At 36.7% G+C, this 22,811-nt stretch overlaps 6 protein-coding genes across 14 annotated transcripts in view; 3 read left to right on the top strand and 3 right to left on the bottom strand.

The window, feature by feature from the left end:
* Positions 1–330, top strand: part of LOC113214167 (uncharacterized) — a gene marked incomplete at its 5' end in the record, with an annotated part of 19,211 nt that extends 18,881 nt beyond the window's left edge. Inside the window, 1 exon segment of the mRNA XM_052271718.1 lies at positions 50–330. Coding sequence (XP_052127678.1) covers positions 50–268 — 219 coding nt within the window.
* Positions 331–524: 194 nt separating this feature from the next.
* On the bottom strand, positions 525–2,235 carry LOC113214822 (3-hydroxyacyl-CoA dehydrogenase type-2). The gene is made up of 5 exons (XM_026434315.2): positions 2,036–2,235; positions 1,719–1,880; positions 1,462–1,626; positions 1,141–1,378; positions 525–861 (listed from the first exon to the last, which is right to left on the bottom strand). Exons 1-5 carry the CDS (start codon positions 2,042–2,044, stop codon positions 671–673), a joined length of 765 nt encoding a protein of 254 aa, XP_026290100.1. The 5' UTR covers positions 2,045–2,235; the 3' UTR covers positions 525–670.
* Positions 2,236–2,376: 141 nt separating this feature from the next.
* On the top strand, positions 2,377–7,067 carry LOC113214780 (MAP kinase-activated protein kinase 2). 2 transcript variants are annotated; one of them, XM_026434263.1, is made up of 9 exons: positions 2,377–2,516; positions 2,994–3,161; positions 3,274–3,413; positions 3,549–3,613; positions 3,733–3,840; positions 3,944–4,042; positions 4,128–4,203; positions 4,291–4,501; positions 4,590–7,067. In XM_026434263.1, exons 2-9 carry the CDS (start codon positions 3,009–3,011, stop codon positions 4,836–4,838), a joined length of 1,101 nt encoding a protein of 366 aa, XP_026290048.1. In that variant the 5' UTR covers positions 2,377–2,516; positions 2,994–3,008; the 3' UTR covers positions 4,839–7,067. The 2 variants fall into 2 exon arrangements, with proteins under 2 accessions (XP_026290048.1, XP_026290040.1); XM_026434255.2 differs by having other exon boundaries at positions 2,475–2,594.
* Positions 7,068–8,405: 1,338 nt separating this feature from the next.
* Positions 8,406–12,335, bottom strand: LOC113214830 (PHD finger protein 23B). 5 transcript variants are annotated; one of them, XM_026434327.2, is made up of 7 exons: positions 12,187–12,333; positions 12,076–12,114; positions 11,805–11,988; positions 11,411–11,454; positions 11,228–11,332; positions 10,984–11,107; positions 8,406–10,903 (listed from the first exon to the last, which is right to left on the bottom strand). In XM_026434327.2, the coding sequence occupies exons 3-7, from the start codon at positions 11,842–11,844 to the stop codon at positions 10,674–10,676; spliced, it is 543 nt and encodes a 180-aa protein (XP_026290112.1). In that variant the 5' UTR covers positions 11,845–11,988; positions 12,076–12,114; positions 12,187–12,333; the 3' UTR covers positions 8,406–10,673. The 5 variants fall into 5 exon arrangements, with proteins under 5 accessions (XP_026290112.1, XP_026290119.1, XP_026290134.1 ...); XM_026434334.2 differs by having other exon boundaries at positions 11,805–11,913; positions 12,047–12,114; XM_026434349.2 differs by lacking the exon at positions 12,076–12,114 and having other exon boundaries at positions 11,805–11,909; positions 12,167–12,329.
* A 400-nt stretch (positions 12,336–12,735) lies between these two features.
* Positions 12,736–16,553, top strand: LOC113214813 (mediator of RNA polymerase II transcription subunit 19). The gene is made up of 5 exons (XM_026434304.2): positions 12,736–12,840; positions 12,947–13,268; positions 14,124–14,280; positions 14,980–15,079; positions 15,347–16,553. The coding sequence occupies exons 1-5, from the start codon at positions 12,751–12,753 to the stop codon at positions 15,629–15,631; spliced, it is 954 nt and encodes a 317-aa protein (XP_026290089.2). The 5' UTR covers positions 12,736–12,750; the 3' UTR covers positions 15,632–16,553.
* A 276-nt stretch (positions 16,554–16,829) lies between these two features.
* On the bottom strand, positions 16,830–22,645 carry LOC113214764 (uncharacterized). 4 transcript variants are annotated; one of them, XM_026434235.2, is made up of 9 exons: positions 22,485–22,645; positions 21,696–21,834; positions 21,475–21,621; positions 21,204–21,387; positions 21,040–21,128; positions 20,846–20,956; positions 19,664–20,767; positions 19,484–19,578; positions 16,830–18,985 (listed from the first exon to the last, which is right to left on the bottom strand). In XM_026434235.2, the coding sequence occupies exons 1-9, from the start codon at positions 22,527–22,529 to the stop codon at positions 18,899–18,901; spliced, it is 2,001 nt and encodes a 666-aa protein (XP_026290020.1). In that variant the 5' UTR covers positions 22,530–22,645; the 3' UTR covers positions 16,830–18,898. The 4 variants fall into 4 exon arrangements, with proteins under 4 accessions (XP_026290020.1, XP_026290016.1, XP_052127677.1 ...); XM_026434231.2 differs by having other exon boundaries at positions 21,037–21,128; XM_052271717.1 differs by lacking the exon at positions 22,485–22,645 and adding an exon at positions 21,926–22,224 and having other exon boundaries at positions 21,037–21,128.
* Positions 22,646–22,811: the final 166 nt, after the last annotated feature.

Raw genomic sequence — 22,811 nt, forward strand, 5'->3', positions numbered from 1 at the left:
CCCCCGTCTCTCTCCCTCCCTTTCAACAATTAATCAATCTCTCCGGCAGAGCAATCCAATGAAGAGTCTCTCACACCTCACCCTGGACCACTGTCATGGAGTGAGCCCTCAGCTGGTGCATCAGGTCCTGGACGCAGACAATGAGCTCACAATGCTCAGAATCTGGAGCTGCTGCCAGATTAATAAAACCCACAATGGAGAATTTGTCACAAGAATATGTGAGGAAAACATGAATGTGTACCTTGAATGGTTTGCTTGCAATGACTGATTACATTTACAGAAATTAAATGTGATGTTGCCTTTTTAAAAAAATAAAGTAAAAAATAAGTAGGTTGAGTTAGATACCTTACAGAAGGACATGGATGTCCACAGACACATTTAGCCATTAATTAACAAGAATCACTTTGTATGTAGAAAATTTACAAATCCATTTGGACAAGTTTTTAAAAAACATAAGAATATAAAGGGAAAACAAGTATTTAAAAAAAGGATTTGGGTGAAAAAAATTAATAATAACATTGCAATAGTTTGTAGAATTTTATAATGGACAAAACACAGTATCAAAAATAACAGGAAATCTACTTTACTGGTTTGTTAAGAGGCTTCAGCTACTCACAAAACACTAATAAAATTGAAATAGAGATTGGTAATAAAATGTTTACCGTTGCCACTAAGCTGGCATGCGCATACCAGCATCAAGACGAATGACGCAACCATTAATCATGCCGTTTTGCCAAATGTGTTCTACCAAATGGGCAAACTCATCCGGATTTCCTAGACGAGGTGGGAAAGAGCAGTACTGCACAAGGTTTTTCCTCACTGGCTCGGGAAGTCCTTTCAGTAGAGGTGTTTCAAACAGTCCTATGACAAGAATTGACAGAGGCTATAAGACCAACTATAAGATAATCACACAAAAAATATACTAATAAGGGTGGACTTCAATAGAGCAAACTACAGGGCCATCACCCATCACTTTGTGATTTGAGTATTTACAAAAACAATTCAGGTTGTGGTTGAGAAGTGGGATGTTTGAGTGAACATAAAATATGATTTTACGTCACGAGAAATAATATGGTAGGGGAACTGGGATGATGGGTCTGTAGTTTGCCCCATAGGAGTTCCATTTTAAGTGATGCATACCTGGTGCAATTGTGACAACTCTAATTCCTATAGGACCCAAATCCCTGGCAATTGGCAGGGTCATGGTAGTTATGGCACCTTTGCTGGCTGCGTAAGCAGCTTGTCCTATTTGGCCATCATATGCAGCTATACTGGCAGTGTTTACGATGACACCCCTGGCTCCGTCAGGGTTAGGATCATTTTTTTGAAAAACAGCTGCTGCAAGTCTAATAACATTAAATGTACCTACTGTGTTAACCTAGGACAGAGGAAATTGTGAATGTCAGGCAATGTTTATATCCAAATCCACAATGTTCCCATGAAAAATCACTACTTAATTACCCGCACAACTCTTTCAAAATCTGTGAGAGAATGAGGGGCGTTTCTTTTCAAGTCCAAAGTTCTCTTAGCAAAACCTACTCCAGCACAGTTAACAACAAAATTGACATTCTTAAAATTTTTTGTGGCAGCTTCCAAACCATCTTCAACGTCTTTCTCCTTTGTAACCTGATTGACAATAACACAAAAAACAGTGAGGCCAAAAATTTAATTGAAATGGTTATTGTTTAAACCAACTTAGAAATGTTACTTATACTTACATCTACAGGAGCAAATACAACATTTCTCAGACTTTTAGCAACCGTGTCTCCATCTGAGGATGGCAGATCAGCAAGAACAACATTGGCACCCTGTTTGGAAAGTCGCTCAACAGTGGCTCTCCCCAAGCCTGATGCACCCCCAGTGACGAAAGCTGTTACACCCTGTAAAATATTGGTTCATTGTTCAATCTATAAATTATTAGTATCTATAAACCAATATGACAATAAGCGTAATTATTGGTTTCCACACATTACCCGAGACATATTCAAATAAATAGATAAGTGAACAGACTGAAAACATTTTAAAATGCCAGTACCTTTAACATAATGTTGAGTTTTGTGAACTAATCTGAATGACACCTGGTTGGGCAACCTTGTTGATTGAATGGAAGCCGAGGAAATGCTTAAGGAAAAGAGTCTCTACTGAACTTTGGACCCGACGACCCCACCGGCAATCAACGCAGCACATGTGTTATGTGTGGAGGATGTTCACATATACATACAGCAGACGAACTTAACCTTAACCTCAACAAACATGTTGCCAACACAACGCGGAAGTTTGCTCATCTCATTCGAGTGATATTGTTAAAAACAGCCTATACAACTAAACCATTATTTCAATTCAAATTATATTGTTCTTTTAATACGGTATTTCTGAGGATGTTTTTTTAAAAATTGTCTTTTATAGTTCAGGTGACATGTTAAAAGGTTGCCGACTTTGCTCTACTTCAGGCAGGAACCCAGTGACACAGTCCAGCACAATTCTCAATTCCTGCCTTGAGTCCTCGAACCGTCGTGGTAAGTGCACCTAAAAGTCATATGAGTTATGTCAAAAAAACAGTGTTATTGAAATTATTTCGGAAACGTCGACACATGGTGAGATACTTCATCCATTTTCTTTTATCAAAACTTGCACTGTTCTTTTCGCGGATAAAGATTTCATGTATATTTAATGCAAACCGTACTCATGAAAGAACCATACATAGTACATGCATGGAGTCCATGGTACATGGTATAAATAGTTCATGAGTCACCTATGTATCATGGTTGCCTCCAACCAAATTATCGAGATTCTCTCCCTTGGGAAGTTGTCGTATTCTTTAAATTGTCAGACTGACAATAATGTTACTAAATAGTAATTAACTGTAGTTATCATGGTGCTGTGATAAGTTAAATTAAGACTACCGACGAAGGTGACTCCCCCCCCCTTCCCCCCCTTTTCCCCTCGCCTCCGTCTTATCTAGTTTGTCAACTGAAATATTCGGGATTCCACAGGAGATTTTGAGGACAATGACTGATTTAAGCATTAAACCTGCGCGAACGCCAAAGACTGTTCCAATCATAGATGACTATGAGATTTCAAACACAGTTCTTGGTCTTGGAATCAATGGCAAAGTAGTGCAATGCTATTCAAAATCTACGAGGGAGAAATATGCATTAAAGGTAACATTTAGACTAATCACAAGATAATTTCCATCTTATTCTGATTGTACTGTCCTTGGTATGTTTATTAACTTTGCCACTGATTAATGTCAATGCTTTTTGTGTGGTGTAGGTGCTACATGACAACGTGAAGGCTCGTAGAGAAGTGGATTTGCACTGGAGGGCTAGTGGCTGCAGACATATTGTCAACATCATAGATGTGTATGAAAATACTTACAGTGGTAATAAATGTCTCCTAGTTGTAATGGAGTGGTAAGTGTGGACCATTTTTTAGAGGAAAAAAAATCAGCAAAATAACAAGTTGAACAATATTACACAGTCCAAAGGACTTAGCCTTGGATGCTACTCAAAGCTTAGGTATTGTTATTACTTCTCTTCTACTTTCAGCATGGAGGGAGGAGAACTTTTTCAGAGAATTCAAGAGAGGCAAGATGGTGCTTTTACTGAAAGGGGTAATGTTAATTTTGAACTTCCATTTACACGACTGATTTATACAATTGATTTTATTTACTGTGTATTTAATGTGTGAAAACTGTAATATTTTTTCTTATGTGTCAATTATTTCTTTCAGAGGCTGCACAAGTAATGTGGGAGATATGCTCCGCTGTAAAATACCTACATGATGTTAATATTGCTCACAGAGATCTTAAACCTGAAAACTTATTATACACCACACCAGGTAGCTTTACTGAATAACAGTCAATTAGTGCATAGTAATTTCTTACACCACTTATTCTTTATTCTGTCTGATATCATTCTATTGTTTCATTCACTATTCATAGGTGAAGAGGGCATTTTAAAGCTGACTGACTTTGGTTTTGCCAAAGAGACATTCTCAAAAGACACACTTCAGACACCATGTTACACTCCATACTATGTTGGTGAGTTGTGCTGTGTTTGTAACTACCATATGTAGGGTCAATTATTGAATTCATAATTTAATACTTTGTTATCTGCACTGTTTAGCTCCAGAGGTACTAGGACCTGAAAAGTATGACAAAAGCTGTGACATCTGGTCGTTGGGTGTCATCATGTATATTCTGTATGTTCCTGAACTTCAATTTAATTTTTGTTTTTGATCAATTTTCCTTGTCGTGTTCAACTTTTAATGAACATCTCCTGTTTGTAGGTTGTGCGGATTTCCTCCATTTTACAGCAACCATGGACTAGCAATATCCCCTGGCATGAAGAAACGTATTCGAACTGGACAGTATGACTTCCCTAATCCTGAATGGCAAAATGTATCACCTGAGGCCAAAGAACTCATCCGTGGTATGCTGAACATTGACCCTACAAAGCGCTTCACTATTGAGCAGGTCATGAGGAACAGGTGGATTGCTGTAAGTTGTGTTTTAAAAATGATCTGTACCTTTTGCATTCTATTTGGGATTACAAAGTATGGTTTTTTTCTCTTTTTTTTACTTACAGCAATATACAGAAGTCCCTCAAACTCCACTTCACACAGGTCACATGCTACGAGTTGGGGGAGATATATGGCCAGATGTACAGGAAGAAATGACTCGGTCCCTTGCTACAATGCGGGTTGATTATGACCAAGTCCACATTAAAGATTTGAATCATTCTAATAATGAGCTTTTAAATAAAAGGCGCAAACGTGGAGATGCTGCATCTAGTTCAAACCAACCTGGCCATCCGCCTGAACAGGAGGTTCAGTGAAATTCCGATGGAAGAGGTAATTTTGTAATGTCATCACCATGTAGCTACAGACAGATCCATCTTGTAGGTTTGAATGATACCATGTTCTTAAGTGGTTGCCAGTAGCAGATTGTCAAATTTCCATAACATTCACAGGTGTTATTGTATTTTTTAATATGCTCAATATCTTTTTGTTGTTGCATTTAAGTTTTTCAGTCCTCATTTAACCCTTGTTTATATCCTAAAAGTTACCTCTGTGCTGTTGAAGTTCATTTTTTTTTTTGTTAATTTCTTCCATTGCCACTTACTTTTGTATCTTAATTTTTTATTATTTGAGTGATACTTTGTTTTCTTGGGCTGTAGCATGAGTAAGTTCATATATTGAATTCAGTATTGCTTGTGTCACATTTATCATGTATTTTGGTGGCTATTTTTCACGAAGCAGATCAAATTATGTAGGTGTCGCAGTTTTACTGTTGCGTTGAAGTATTCTTATATAATATTATGTTTTTGTTTTGTTTTTCTGTTTTAGAACATCATTAAATTTTATGCCTTTATTTTGTTTATTTCATTGAGAGATATAGAATGTGGGTATTCTTATCTGTTTTAAAATTAGTATTGGAACAACGTTAGGTTTTAGGAAAACTTCTTTGTAGAGGAGGTATGTAGTTCAATTCAAACCTTGTAGAATAATCTGTGTTATCAGCTGATTTTGATTTTTGACATACATGTTATTAAATCCATGTCTGTGATGTCCAAAAGAGTTTAGTACGATTCTGAATTTGTATTCAAGTAAGAACTGAAAGTCAAAGCTGACTGTAAATGTTACAATGAAAGCTTTGCACCTGGAATCATCAATTGAGACTTAAAAAATGACCATTTGCTAACATTTTACTGTATGCCGTATTTGACTGTTATATAGGCTCAAGAATTCTGCTAGTGTACCTAACATATTCAGGGTAGAACTATAGCATCATAGCTCATAGTAACAATATGTTAAAATAAATGAAAAGAGAAAGAAAGTCAAACATCCCTGGTACGGTAGTTTTTGTCAGCAACTGTCTGGCATTACTTACTTCTATTGAAGACAACCTTAAGTCATACTTAAAGAACCCTTTTCAGAGCTTGAATTAGTATTCAACCAATGCTGGTCCAATATGTGAAAGGATTAGACCACCTTCCAAAATATTATTTAAATCAAAAGAGATACTTAAAAAATATATCATACCAGTGGAAACATCAAATCATGGCAGGTAATGTGATTAAATACGGGCCCAGAGAAAAATTGGCTTAAGAGCCACATTGTGATTGTATATATTTCGTCCATGTGTAACAAAGTATAAACTTCCACTTAGAAATACTTTACGACCATGCTGTTAATATTTTGAATATCTACTGTTTGTTACAATCTCATAAATTTGTGATCTGTTCTGTCAAAATAGAACCCTCCGCGGAGAGTTAAATTTTGATAATGGCAAGTCCAGCACTGTTGATTAGATTTAGTCAGTTCCTTTTAAAAGGAGACAATAATAGAGCGGTTCTTGTTTTAGACAAATAAGTGTTGAACTTAATTCATTCTTACTGTTACCGTAGTTTATTTTTTTCTTGTTTTTATTTCCAAATATTTTTAATGTAAGAGTATGTGTGCCAATGCACAGTCATTTTCAAAAGACAAGGTTCATGACCAATTGTATCTTGAATAGTTGTTAATGTTGTTGAAGAAAAATCAGCCCAAAAGTTCAAATGGATAATGGGTCAGCCCTTTATTTTTGAAATTTGTGCAAGGCAGATTTTGATCTTTTTCACAATAATTTAAAATAATGGCTCTGAAACTGAAAGCTATAATTTCGAAGTACCTTAGAGGTCAGTTTTCTTCCACCTTATTTATTTCATTTTACGATCTAAGAGATTGTTATTGCATGGACTGCTACACCCTTTTTCTTGTATATGACTCATGATTGTGAAATGACAGTCTTGCTTGCAAATACCATGCTAATAAGGGCTTTGAAAGTAACTTTTTCAAAATCAGATGTTTCACCAGCTTCTAATTTATAAAGGCCCTGAGAAATATTTTCTTGAACCTAATGCTCAATTTGTTTTGGGCCATTATTGGAAGGACATTTTTAGTTCTGCTGACATGATGCATTAATCCTTTCTATTTGTAATATTATATATTTACTTACCCAAGAGTTAAATTTTATGTTATTATACCTAGTTCTTGTGAAATATATTCGCATTTTTCATGTTTCATTCCGTGAACAATGGTGTCCTATCCATATACGTCAACACCTGGGTGATAAGATTTCAGGAAGGAGTAAGGTAGCTTCAATTAACACACATGAGTTACACCTGTCAAAATATACTACACTTTTCCATATTTCAGTAACAACAGAAGTTAAAAACAACTTATGACAAATCTTATATATATATATATATATAAAAAAAATACACAACAAGAAATAAAAGCAAACCAATAAGCAGGAGAAATGTAGGTGAATTTCAAAACTGATTCCCAAATATGTAGGAGTTGGAATAAAACCAATCTTGCTAAGCACTGGTGAGTGACAAATAATCTATCCTTCTTCAACTTCAACAAGAGTTTTTTTTGCCATAAATTATGAAGCGTTTTCCAGTGGAGTGATTTTGTGAGATAATGCCCATGTTAGGAGAGAGCAAATACAATTTACAACAAACAGAATATGTGCGCATGTGGCTATGTGAAGAGTAAACAAATTCCACTGCGATTATTTTTTAAATGGGAGGAGAAAGGGAAACCAACACAAGACAAATGCAAGAAAAATCTTAACTTACACAACAATTAGAGCATTAAGCATTTCAAATGGCTTGAGTCAGCTTGGTCAATGTAATTATTGTAATGACTAGGCACAGCAATTTGTTCCATACATCATTGTCCCTATGATTTTAAAAGAGATAACACATCATGAAACATGAAAGACTAACAAGCACACCAATATTATTCCAACATGAGTACTCTTAAAATAATCCTTTACTTCAGCTTTTAACTTTGGGGCAATATTATTGTGCAAGGTTCCATTCATCAGCTTGAAATTTGTTCTTTTTTCTTACCAATACAGAGACCAGTGCTTCTCATCTAATAGAAAACCATATTGTGCAATCTTTCTTCCAATGTGGAATAACATTTGTTTCATAATATGTAAAATCATAATAGCAATGGGTCTTAACTGGCTTATTCTTGTAGATTATCAGTCACAGTCGAGATCACTAACTGTGGGCCATAACATTTTGATGATAGTATTAGCAAACATGCTAGTGAGGGACAGATCTCTTATAAAGCAGGAGGAAGTTGACACCACTAGTGGCTCATCCTTCCGTACTATCAGATAAGATTAAAAGCAACGGCAGATATTACTCAAGTTTGAGATCCAGTATCAGTATTATTACAAACATGTCAACCAACAAGTACTTTCACAACATGATATGAAAATAGACACACCACATCTTAAAATGAAACATATGCAATATTTCAATACCTGGACTTGGAACCAGTATCATTCGGGAAAATATATTACCTTAACAAGATCAAACATGAAAAAACAATGAGGCAAATTGAAAGTGCAAGTTTTATTTGACGAGAATAGAACTAAATGTATTATACAAAAGAATCTTCAAGCTTATGGAAGACACTAATATTAAAATATTACAAATTATAAAGACCTTTCATTAACAAATTTGTACATTGATTCAACAAAATACACTCATCTCACTGGTGTACTAATAATAGGCACTATGGCAAAGAACTCACGCTCTAAGAAAGACTAGCACAAGTTCATTAGTATATAGCATAGATGACTGAACTGCAAGAACTCAATAAAAAGATCTGTTTGAAGACCAAACGGTATAGTCTCTCTATGGAAGTGACTGTCACATAATATATTTAAGCTGTGGAGCTGTGAGAATTAGATACTGCAATTTGGCAAATCAGGTGAGCAAGCAAGATATCATAGGAGAGGCCAAATAATGGAGCATTGAAATGCACAAGGAAACAAATAGTAGCAACAGGTAATAAGACTGATGCACTCAGAAGAAGGGGAAAGAACACAACAATGCTCAAGGCTTGTCAATTCAAACTTGTTAAAATTTATTACCTATCAATATTAAGAACGGTAAAACAAGTTGATAATAAAAGAGAAAGGAATCTCCATTGGAAATGAAACTGTTGAATACATAAATCAAACTTCCTGCTCTGCTAGAAAAGTGTGCTGAGATCTATAATACAGAGCTGCTGATGTGACACACTAAAAAGAGCCAGAACTAAGGGAGAATGACCAGCAGAATAACTTTGGCACCATATGAGATGAAGTAACAATACAAACCTATAGTTTACCAAAATTGGATTGTACTTTACAACAACAAGCACTGAAGGCAAATTCATTGTGTTTTGGAAATTTTAAACTAACATAAGGACCAATTCACAGCTCAGAAGACTTCCTTATCACAATGAATTCCTAGCAAGTTTAACACTTATGGCACATCATTTATAGTAATAGACTATGAAGGTACACTGAACCACAATTTAAATTTAAAATCAGATGAAAATTGATCAAATATGAAATCAGAAAGAAAATCATATGGCTCCACATCTGCGGTACATTTTCTCACTTAACCCTTAACACAAGTGACCAGTAAGCTTCAATTCAATTGATCATAATCAATGTAGACAGTGAGAAATATAATTAAATTGTTACATACATCACTTGCAAAGGCCAATTCAGATGTTTGATTCAACTAGGCTACCATGATGAACTACCATCATTCAGCACAACTGAACCATTTATTTATTTTTAAAAATTGTAGTGTTTTAATACAGTGCCAAAGAGGATAAAACACCTATGAGCAATCCTGACAGCCATTAGTTACAGAATAATTGTACCCATAACACAATTTCAAATATCTTGTCCGCTGGAGTCCTCACAACAATATCACATATCAACAAATGAGTAAAGAGCAAATATCCCATAGTACATGGGAACAGGGTCAACAGCACAAAATGCTATAAATAAAAACATCTGACAGTTAACACTATGCTTACTGACACATGAAAGTGAAGGTTAAGATTGGTGATAGTTATGAATGTAAGGCCCAAAGTACCTCACACTATTGTGCAAACCATTAGTACTATGATAGGTAAGGACAATACCATTAAGTATCCAAGTTCATACCAAAAACAAAAAATAATTAAAAACAAACAAAAAGCTCAACCCACGTAATCTTCATCATGAATCTCAATTCTCTTGACAAGAATCGTATGTTGCATGACGAGTACAGGGCAAATTAGCAGCTAGCATTCTTACTTAACATTTGGTAACATTTGTCAGTCACTTCCTATTTCAGCATATTCTATTGATCCATGTCCCTTCTTTTCAACTAAAACAAGTATAAAACTTTATCAATCTTCATACAAAATTGCTCTTACATTATGTTGATTTCTGGCTTAGTCAAAATTCAAAATATTCAAATATAGTTGATTAATAAAAATATAACCAAAAAGAGCTCGAGTTTCAAAAGACAAAAGAAAGGTTGTCTTTTCCATACAGAATTGTTTCAGAGTTTAAAACACTGTTGGCAAGACAATATTGAGTAAGAGACAAGCACACTACTGCAAATTCCACAGTTTCGCAAACATAACTTAAGAGCAAATTCACAACAAACTACACACACGGATGTAAGTTCATCTTCCATAGAAATATGTTGGTAAGGCTGTACATAACCATATATATATAAAAGTCTTTTCAAAATATATATATATATGAACATTGAAATACATCTAATCAATCACACATATCTGCCACATCACAAGAGTTGAAGTCAAAGCTTTTAAACAGTTATCCGCTTCTTTGATCTGTAACTGAGGTGTGTTGATTCCTCAGATGTCTGCTTCTGCTTGTTTGTACACTTCACACAAATGAAAATTTCAGGTATGTTACTCTTCTTGATTTTAGCACAAGACAGGTGAATCCAGGTTAAACATTCATTGCACTCTATCATTGCTCGACCGGCAAATGGCTTTGAGCAATAACATGTAATAACATCATACGAATCATCATCTAGAAAAAATAAATCAGTATTAACAACTTAATGATATTTTGAATGAATAGAGAGAAAATTGAGTTTCACTAATAGATACCTGAGGTACCCGCATCATCAGAGCTCTTACGGTCATCTTGAGAGCTCGACGCTGACTCTGACTTTATGCTGTCTGCACCACTACCAGTGCTACCTATGGGGCTACTAGCTTTCTCTCTCATTTCCTGGAAAAATAGTCCGTCATTGTAAAGGCATTAAAGAAATGAAACAGATTTCTATAAAAGGTCAGGACAATCATCTAACTTCTGTAAACAATAATGTGATGTGAAGCTGGTTGTACTTACATCTTGAACTTTCTGGTTCTCGTAATCTTCATATTCCAAAATATATTTGCAAAAGAGATAGAAATCCTCTGAAGTGCGAGGTCTTTTTGGACTTGTAGCATAGACCTGAGAATAATAAACAATAATCAATTGTTTTGCCCTTGCCATGTAACACAAGAAAGATCTGTGAGCCACCATACTTACATCTTCATCCTCACTTTTGGGGCTTTTCTTGAAAGCTCGGGGAGCTACAACAAAAACAAAAGTAGACAAATATTAAATGATGGGAAAGGCTGCTATGACTTGCTTTTAATGGACGGGTAATGTCAAGAATGTTGGAACAATGGGTCTAGCACAGCTGCCCAATTCTGGAAGATATTTCTGAGGCTTAAATGGACGTTTAGCGCTTCGGCAAGAAAATCGCATAAGCATCGAACTGTTTGTAAAAAGAAAACAATGTATTGTAATACAGGAAACCAGAAAAAGATTCGAACACGTAGACGTAGATATGGAAAACCGACCTGCTCAGTAAACAAAGCCTCAACGCTATCGTCCAGGATACACAGCACATATCCAAACCATTACGGTCAATACATGCCTGATGAGTTCGCCGAATTCCGGAGAATATAAAAAGACATCAGGAACGATCCCGATTAACCAGAACTCTTCCATATATTCACGGGCGTAACTTCGAATTCAAAGACTGTCTGGTAGTTGAATGTGCGAGGATTTCACGAAAAGAAATTAGGGGAATGTGTAATTTTCCAAAACAAGAAGCAGATCTAACGCAGAAAATATCCCAAGAAATAGTACAGAGAAAGTTAAAAGTTCAACACTTACAAGTTTTCAATAAATTACGTATCAACTACCTTCTCTTTCATACCCCAAGAACTCCAGACTGTCGTTACCTGGACAAACAGATTTTCTGATGTAAAAGTGCAAGGATCTGACAATATTTACCTTTAAACGCAGTCTCGGACATTTTGAAAAGATAATTAAGCAATCAGACCAGTCATCTTCTAGTATTAAACAACATAACTTCCGACATTCACACCACAACGAATCCAGCGATCTGGATCTGATCTACACTCAAAATAGGGTTAACTGAGCAATTCTCATCTGTGAGCACACAACCCAGACGCGCATGGCAACATACTCTCCAACCCAAAGCGCTCATCTCCGTGTTTATTTGATCTAAACGAATTTAAACATTCATGTTGTGTTTCAAATACACAAGAAATATTGTTTAATTTGGATTTTGTTTCTTTGATTTACAATGGAATAAGGAAAACTGTGTTTCTTATCAAATTTGCAAAAAAATATGTGACGAGTGGTGGGGAAAGGCGCGAAATTTCAAATGCCTTTGATTTTTTCCGTTAGAGTCGCTGAGAGTCGTATTTACTCTTGTCCGGTCTTAATAGATAGATGCATTTGCCTATACTATTAGAATGTTGGGATGGAAATTGTGCTTTTTTACCCCAGAAGATTTTCATTTAATGTAACGCCGTTACACAAAAATGTGCGAGAATGGAAGAATCGGAAAAATGTCCCACATACGTCAGAAGGAACTTATGGAGACAAAGTGGCGAAGTCTGGAAATTTCTGCTTTTTTTCATGCGCCCGTCAGTCAAGCCGTTAAGTATTTCGAGTTTAACTTCTGCAGCCTGAAATAATTCCGCTCCGCATCTAATCTAACTATTCCATGTACCACCGTATCACTTAACCCGTATTTGTCTTTAGCGCCCAGCAGCGGCACCGATATATCGAGGAAAACTTCGATCACAAGCGAAAGGATCGATTGAACTTGGAGCTGCTGGTTTTGGTTGCCAGAAAGCCAAAGCAAAACATTGGTATGGTGTGCGACGATGTGGGAATATGATGATGATGGGTGATCAGTATCGCAAAATGGAGCAATATTCACCGAAATCTTCTCCAAGAGGCGCGCGGTCTCCAGTTGTGTCACGTCAAGATTCCACTGGAACGTTAAAAACGACTATTTCGCTCGGGAAAAACCCGTCTATAGTCCACCATGGACCATTTTATTTGATGAAAGAGCCTCCAGGTAGTGACATTTACCCAAATTTACCTTTAAGATTGTGGAATTTTAATAATGTATAATATCGCACTTACCCAAATATGAATTGATATAAACTGTAACTTTTTGATCACTCCCCATTTTCAAAGGGAAAATCTGTTATCAGTTCTGGTTATGCAGGTCACCCTTAATCTGTAGAGGATTTTGAAGTTTGTGCGTTTTCTTTTGGTACTTCATAGTTTAGTGCGTCCTTGGGTGTCCTTTATGAATAAAAAGAATTTTTTAGTTTTTAAGTGATGTCGTTTGATTGTAGTTTTTACACTATTGCAATTGCAACGTAGATTTAAAACCGCTACGTCGATTGTTTTTTTTTTTAAATTCTCACATCTTTTTCTGGAAGTGTGTCAATTTGGGCCGATCATTGACGCCATCAGATTAAATTATTAGCTTTTGAATAGAAAGGTATGTTGCCCAGCTTCAAGTAGTTACTCTGCCTATGCCAGCTGGGCTTTAGTTAAACTGGGTAACACGTAATTATCATGAGATTGTAACAAATCATCATTTTAACTTAATTAATTGTTGTTTTAAAGTCGTAGCCCTTTTTTCAACGATATTACATATAATAGACGGTTCCAGCTTTGCGCAGTTTGAGAAGAAGTAAGGAAATGAGAACCGGAACCAGTACTGACAGTTTCGTAATTTTTGTAATTTAGGAGTAACTCTCAAATAACTAGAAAGGTTTCATGTGCTCTGGTTCTATCTGTTATTACAGAACTGGTTTCAGTGGTGATACCCTTAGTTCTTCTTTAAATGGGCACAGCCGGAACTGTCTTTTGCGAGAATATTCTTGTAATTCTACTTACCATTTTTTTTCCCTTACAGCTGAAAGTGAGTTAACTGGTGCTACAAATTTGATGGCATATTATGGATTAGAACATTCATACAGTAAATTTAGTGGAAAGAAGGTTAAAGAACAACTTTCTTCATTTTTACCTAATCTTCCTGGCATCATAGACAGTCCAGGACACTCAGATAATAGGTAAGTTGTCAGCTCATGGCTTACAGTTATAGTTGAAAAGGGATAACACCAAGGAATCCACAGTCTATTTAAGTCAGTGGTTGACCTCAAAATTACATCAGTGCTCCTACCCACACTAGTTGTGCCAGTGCGGTGATGCACAGCAAAATGTGCTTAAAAGATCCCATATTTGTGGCGTGTTAAGTCTGCATTAGAGCATACAATTCAAATTTTATGTATGTAATGCTGGTTAAATGTGCTAAAAATGTGCATTTTGATGCTCATTGCGAGGGGGAACCAACTTGGAAATTTGGTGAACTGTGAATATATTCAAATATTCAATGTCACTGAATATCAGTGAATATCACTGAATACCAGTGAATATTCACTCTGATTGTTGATTAATATCCTTGAATATTGATGAATATCGATGAATATTTTGAATATCTTGTGAATATTCGCAAATATCACCTGAATACCTATTAGATATTAACCAGCGGGTGCACCGTGAATAGTCGAAGTTGATGCCCCCTCGGCTCATTGCCATATTTTATGTGCATTGATATGCATTGCTCTACTGGGACAAGAGGACAACATTTAGACGAATTCATATTCTGGTTCATTGACATAATTAAGACTTCAGTGCTTTACAGCAAGAGCCTGCACACCCTCTCTGTGACAGTGTTTTTTGAGTTTGTTTTCTGTCTTTTCTTCTTTCAGTTCTCTAAGGTCTGTCATTGATAAACCACCAATAGGAGGAAAGGAGCTATTACCCCTTACTAGTGTCCAATTAGCTGGTTTTCGTCTTCATCCTGGCCCTGTAAGTGCATTTAATTTTGTAACAAATTACCTGCGAAGTCAGTGACAACTACTGTATATGGTGGTCAAAGATATTGAGTTAGTGGTTTTGTTGGGTTTATGCAATTGTATGAAGATGCCTTTAAGCTGTTCTCTTTATACTCCTCTATAAAATGTTAATGCGCTTAATCACACAATTGCATAAACGCTAAACTGGTTACCAGTCATCTTCCTTGTTCTTTCTTCTTCTACTGTGGACCAATTCTTATCTATGATTTTTCCTACACAGCTACCTGAACAATATCGGTATGTTAATCAAACCCCTCAGAAGAAGCATAAGAACAAACATAAGAAGCATAAACACAAAGCTGGAGAGTCAGCAAGTGGAGGTGAAGTTGCTGGCTCTACTGACATAGGAACCGATGCCCATGAGAAGAAACACAAGAAACAGAAAAGACATGATGATGACAAGGAAAGAAAAAAGAGAAAAAAAGAAAAGAAGAGAAAGAAGCAAAAGCACAGTCCAGAACACACTAGTGGTGGTTTAACACCCAGTCATCATTCCAATCAATGAATTTGCTTTTGTTGAGAATTGTTTTATAATCCTATTTTTATCCTGTTCTTTTTTGTTTTGGAACAAAAGAATCTATGTTCTCTGGAAACTGAGAATTTCTCTACCTAAGTGAAATGGATATGGAATAGTGACCTTACTGTGATGCTCTCAAACACTCCTAATGTGGAATAGAATATTATAAAGTTGAAGCGAGTTCCAACAGTGCCCTTCCCATTTTATGCTTAATATCGCCTACTTGTCATCTCATCATTCGTATTTTCTATTTCTTCCTGTTTCTTTGTTATTCAGTCAGTTTTGTTTCTTTTTATTTATGCCTGGTAGTGATTTTGTTCAAGCGTGAAGTTATTCACAGTTAACTTCACGGTTCAAGTTACCTTATAGTATCATTGTTGAGTTATACCTTGGTGAAATTGTGTGACTTTGTTTTCTGCAATGTTCTCTAATAAAAGTGTTTCATATCTGCTTTTTATGTAGTTACAAAATTTATTCTGGAAGTCTGATAACAAATTGTATTTTGCAGAATAATTTTGTAAAGGACCAGTTTCTATGTTATGTCTAGGACCTTTTTTTCTCTCAAACTGGACTTGTTTTTATTTAGTTCACTATTATGAAGGTTTGTTATGTTGGTGGGGGAAGTAGTTGTGACTTAGTGTCAGTTAAGTCATTGAAGTTGAAGGCACCCTGCTATTTGTTTTGAGTTTGAGCTTCACCGAGATTATCAAGCTGGTTACGGTCTATCAGCTTACCAAAAATAAACGACAGGGCGCTTTCAGCTTTACAGGCTTCACCGAGAATAAATCAGTCATTAAGTTCTTTGGAAAATTTGACCATGAATGAGAAGACTTTAGATTGTATTTGTACCTGTATTTTTAGGCAAATGAAAGTTGTGATTATAATAAACCAGCATTGTTTCAGAGTACAATTGGTGTGGTTTGACATCTGTAGATCGACTGTTAAAGAATTTTAGGGTGGCCTATGTAAGGTATCTAATCCCACAACTTTTCCTTGAGTCATTGTCATATCAAGGTGCCACAACACTTACGAATATTGTTGGAAAGTCAGAAGCAGCAATAAGGTGTGAATAAGATGCTGTCAATTTTTCTGACTGATCCTTCCCAGAACTGGCACCCAAAATTTTGCCAGTGACAAAGGAACCACAAAAATTTGGAGGATTAGGTTCATGTACAAATGAGCTCTGTTAAAAACCACTCACACTCTCTTCCCCTGCAGGATAGAGAGATCTCTTTATTTTAAGTAAACAAACCCTGCAAGCGTCAAATACCTGAAGTATTCTAACAAATACAACTCGCAGGTAAAATTTCAGCTATGCAAGATCATAACAATAAAAAAACTAACTGCACTGGCTGGAAAAATCTCTGCAAGTTCTACAAAGTTAGGAACACTCGTTACCCAACCCTCATTTAAGTTCTTAAAAGAAATGTTTCAATGAGAACTATGAAGACAATTATAAACATAACAGGTAAAACAGTAAAAAAAAAAGAAGACTTGAAGTACACAATTGAATCTAATTTAAGGACTTAGAACCTCCCAGTAAGATGAATAAATATAGAGATTTGTTTTTTAAGAAAGGAGTTTTTTCTGATCCTTTAATATTGATTGACATCAATTGTAGTAGGTAAAATCGGGAAATTGCTATGAAAAATATTTTGAGATCCAATAACATTACATTAATTAGAATTGTAATTAAGCTACTACCACAATGGCATTGTAAAAAGGCAATTAGGAGCTCAAAAGAATGAAGAATTTTTACATGAGTTAAAATGAAAAGGATATGTGATGAAAACACATATTGTTAGATTGAAGCCCTACCAAAAATTAACTGAGTACTTACTTAGCTGATACAGGAAACAAAACTGAAAACTTCAATATTCTTTTGATCACCTGACTGTCAATGTCAGTAGGGACTGGAACATAACCAGCTTGGTAACAACTTGCATTGCAAAAGTCCATCATTACAGGGAATTTGTAACCACATGCACGGCAGGCAGGCAGTCAAAGCTTTACATTAATTGATTAACCTGATCTTATTTTGACAAGGCCCTGTAATCATGGAATAAAGTAATGCTGAAATACATAAACTTTGGTTTGTACTTTTTCATCCAATGGGGATGTAACAAATATGAAACACACCTCTATAAACATAAATTAAAAGTAGAGCTCACTCAATTATAGTACATGTGCAAAGAAAAAAAATAGATGTACAATAGGACTACAATTACACGAAAATCTTACTTAAGAACATTTCAAAGAAAACAGTTATCATACAATGACGTATTGACTAACTACAAATAAAATTCAACACTGATAATACCTAATAAACTTTTTAACCCGTACCACAAGCTGAGGAGATAGACTTTCATTTATTTAAAGAATTGAGTCATAAGTCAACATGGAAACCATAATGTTACATTTAAGAAAATGAATCACAAATTACAGTGATTTACACATCTTATTTCATTTCAAACACTGTTAGACAAAATGCATACTCAACATATGACGCTGAAACCCTTATTAAAAAAAGCCCTGCAAAGAGCAAGCTATGCCAGCTAAATGCTTACAGTCAAAGAGGTCTCATTCCCATAGCTTGCTTGGTGCTGGGCACTACATCAGAATTACCTCGGGCACCAATATTGCGAAAGATTCCTAAAACACATTGGCCCCTCAGACCAACGTATAAGTCCACTGTCTTATAAAATGGAAAAGAAACACTTATGTATTGTCAAGGGAAAAGTAAAAAAAAAAAAATATAGTAAATTACATATTAAATCAAATCTAAGTGATGAGAACACTCATTCCAGCATGAGTATTATAAACGGCAGTAATTATTGATAATTGGCAGTGGATCAAACATTTATTATAAGAAAGTAAGAAAACTGCTATTTATCAAGACAACAAATTGATAAGAAGCTTTCAATGAATTTCAGGATGTTGAGCTATTTGGAGAGTTTGAAAAACTTACAATATAAGGACACAAAGTTGGTTACGACTACTACCGGTAGATTTAAAACCGTCACATTCAATTATGCCACTTTAAAGTTTTCTTCAATAAAACCGAAGTGAACAAGTTTCTGTGACTACTATGGCAGCCTAAATAACATTCGGCAAACCTTATCACTTACTTATTAAAAAAGGGAAGCTAATCTCATATTGCAGTTGGTTAGATTGCAAAGAAAAAAGATATTATCAAGTACGACTTAAAAAAACAGGTAACTTGAACATGGTGAAAGATGCTTAATACTTTCAGTTTTAAGCACCATATCTTTTCTGGGCACATTCATCTGCATGAGCTGCTACTGTATCCTTTGGCTGCCAAAGACCACAAATTGGACAGGCCTAGAAAATAATAAAGGTGATCATTAGAAGAGAAATAAGAATATATGAACACACACAGACATGGCCTTAATGCAACCTGGAACACCTGCAGACACTAAATGATTATTTAGTAAAGTAAAACCTGGATATAAGGGTGGACCTGGCGTTTGTAAGGGCTGACTATGGCCCCTGCCCATTACCTGTCATTTTGATTTACTAAAATGTTTATCATTCTGAAAAAAGTAAGAGGACAGTTCCCCTTACCCACAGCATCATGAAATGTCCCCATCTACAATCAGATGCTCTGTAAGTGAGGAAAGACGCGAGCGCAGCGAATCTCGACCCTTGAGTCTAAGCATGGATCGCCCATGAGCGCGACCTGCCGCTATTGAAGGGTCTTACTCTGGCTGATTTACCAATTTGTTCCCCACCCAACAGAGAAAGACTTATAAATCCCAGGATACTGAGAATTCCAGGTCAAAGGCTTGGATAGCACAATAGTAGAACAGAACAACTCACCATTTCATCATCGTTCTCCCCATCATCCACTTTCTTCATGGGTGAAGGGACACACTCATCAAGGTGCTTATTTATGTCACAGCCTTCAAAGTAACCTAAATAAAGGAGAAATGCAAAATAGTATTTGATTAGAAATAGACAACTATCTAAGAAAGTAAGTCTTTGGTCAAACCCACTTACATTTGCAAACAGGACATTCCACTAGGTCTCCACTGTCTGCATCTTGGCCATTTTGACGGACAAAAGAGAGTTTTCGGCGTGCTGAAGGTGAGTCAATTTCTTCCCCTTCGTCACAAAGGGACAATCTTCTCAAGGGTGAATCGTTAGTGTTCATGCCCTTTGTGCAGAATGGTCCCTTAACTTTACCAGCAGATGTTCTCTGAACAACCCTCTCAGGTGGGCTGCGCTCAGCCAATCTTCGTTCGAAATCCATACGAATGTTGCGCTCTGCTACAGTTTCACGGCTGGAAGTTGAAGGTTGATCAATATCATCAACAAGAGGTAAAGGTGAAGCGGGCCGATCAGGGGGTGGTGGTGGAGATACTCTGTAGGGAAACTTTACTGTGTTCTGTTTGTTTTCATCTACAGGAGAATACTTTTTCTTGTGAAGACCAGAACCATTAAGAAGCCAACCCCCGCTGGGTGTTACCCTGTTCACAGTTACGGATTCACTACAGTTATCTTCAGTTGATATACTTTCACGTGGTCTTTTCTTGCTTGCTGACTGTGACCTTTCACTAGGATCAGATTTGCGCTTCAACCACGCATCAGGGCTACTCTCAGAAGAGTCACATCTATTTTTATCATTTCGATTCTTCCATGAATCCCTGGGGGAATACTTGTCGCACGGAGATGAGTCAACACAATTCTTTCTTTCCGTTATTGCACCTGACAGGTGGGCGTCTTCCAAAATGCCATTCCCATTGCTCAAACTGTTCTTTTCCAGTAAGTAGGGAGTGTTCTCTTTACCACTGCGTCCCATATAGGACACAGGTCCATCTTTCATCCCATGGTTGTGGTGTACTTCAGCCCAGTACACTGTTTGATTGTTGAATGTGTTGAAAGAGTCACTTTGAGGTTTTAACAGACTCATTTTTGTGTCTTCTAGCTTCCTGCACCCCAAAGATGTTAAAGTTTGATTGTTGGATGCTCTGGGAGTCAGGATTCCAGAGGGAAGCTTATCTTTTGAGGAAGCCAAATAGTTCCGGAATGTGTGATTAAAAGTTCTAGTTTCGTAAATAGTGAATTTTTTCCCCATCATATCTTGGAGTTTTTGAGAGAGTTCTGCAAAGGGGTTAGAAATCAGTAAATACACATCCAAATATAAACAAGACAATCCAAAAGAATCAGACAATTTCTCACCACACTTGGCATCAGGAATGCTTTTAGCTTTCAATACATTTGTATTCGCCTCCAGCAAACTAATTATCGTTGCTTTAAAAAAATCATCATCACTGCCTGAAGGGGTTTTAACTGAAACAGCAAAACAGTATTTTACACACGAGTTCTTCACAGTCAAGAAAAGAATGAAAACACAAACAAGATGGTCATACCACCATTAATGGGGGATGTTTTGGAAGCAGCCAACATTTTCTCAGCCCGAGTCATACTACTAGAAAATAACACTTCTTTTTTGGCTGTGATGCTGAAAATGAAAATACATTCAACAATGAGGTAATGAACAACCAGATTTACAGCCTTCGTGAGATTAAATTTATACCTTGATCGAAACGCAGTCTCTTTGAACCTCTGCATACTATTAATGGTAGGAGACTGTGAGGGGGCATCAAATATTTTAAAAAATGATAATCCAAACAGCTCATCTTCAGGACGGCGAAATGGTTGGTAACAAACAACACGAACCAAATCCCACATCTCATGCCTGGTATCATCACGAAATTGTGCTGCAAAATGAAAATATTGTTAAATCTCCTTCACACACAATGATTATTAATTTTTAAAACAACCCCTAACGAGTCAAGCATACTCACAGCTGGACAATATTCTGACACAATTTTTGTTGTTGCCATCTCGACAGTCATTCTCATTACGAAAAACAATTGGAGGTGTTAATTCCTTAAAATCTTTGCTGCCACTTCGGGCAACTAATACAGAGACACTGGCTGATGAGTGATTACCTGTGAGCAGAAAGATGCAATTAGAGAATAAATAACGGAAGCTGAGGCACAAACTAAAGGCCACATGTACTCACCAATATCGACTCTTCCAATGCAAGAAAGACTTGCCAGTTTAAAGGTAGCCGACATTGAATGATTCACTTCTCCTTTCTGACATAGCCATTGATTCATTGAATTTGGAAGTGTCATATTTGTAGGGGGATGTCTTACATTCTGTGAAAGGAAAGCACCATATTACTGGTACATAATGCCAGCACAATCAAAGATAGCAAAGTTGATTGTAACTACACCCTACAACGCTAACTGGCTGAAACTCGAAGCAAATCACGGATCAGAAGAAAATGGGTCGTTCCGTGTATAGAGAAAAGGGGACCACCTGGGTTCCCGGGAACAGCAAAGAACCAAGGATTGAAACGGTGAGCCCTCAGGTCTTGACAATGGCAAAAAGTGGACGAAGACGCAGGAGGTGGACTTCAGGACACGACACATCATTGCGCTGATGTTATTTAAACAGCTACGTGAACGAGGACCCGGCTGTCAACCGGTTCATGGCCGGATGACCGCCCGCCATAACCTTGAGGCCACCGCGGCTTCTGCTCACACTGACACAAGCTTTCAACCGCGCCAGAGCAAATCATCGTCAAAACACCCTCAGAAAAGAACTGAACACCACAATCAAGTTGGTGTGTGAGCAATGTATAGGAGTGAAGGGAAAGGGTACACAATCACAGAGAAACTTTCAGTTTAATTCCAATCAACGGGAGCTGAGCCGGGTGCCGACACACGGCGGCACGACACGGCTAGCGCGCGAAAACAGTTCTACCCCTTTTGGAGCAAAATAAGGGCTTAACAGGAAAACTCACCTTGGACGTCGCCTCCAGGACTTCCACCAATCGTAGTTTAGGCATTTTGAACGGTTTACAAACTTTCTTAACACGATAAATCCAATGACATCACGAAATCACTCTCCGAGCGGGAGAAGCTGCGCGAACACCGCGATCGTCGCATGTTTTTCTGCTTTAGTGAAGCCCGCTTTCAGCAGAGTGCGCTGAGAAAGCTAGGAGAAAGAAGTTCCGTAAATATAAAAATGTAATTTAATATCGTGAATATAAACTTTAAAATAAAGAACAAATTGAAGATAAAAGGAAATTTGTTTACCGTTACGCGCCAATATCAAACAATGCGGATTG

This window comes from Frankliniella occidentalis, unplaced genomic scaffold, assembly GCF_000697945.3.
Source record: "Frankliniella occidentalis isolate FOCC.00 unplaced genomic scaffold, Focc_3.1 Scaffold170, whole genome shotgun sequence".
Lineage (NCBI taxonomy): Eukaryota > Metazoa > Arthropoda > Insecta > Thysanoptera > Thripidae > Frankliniella > Frankliniella occidentalis.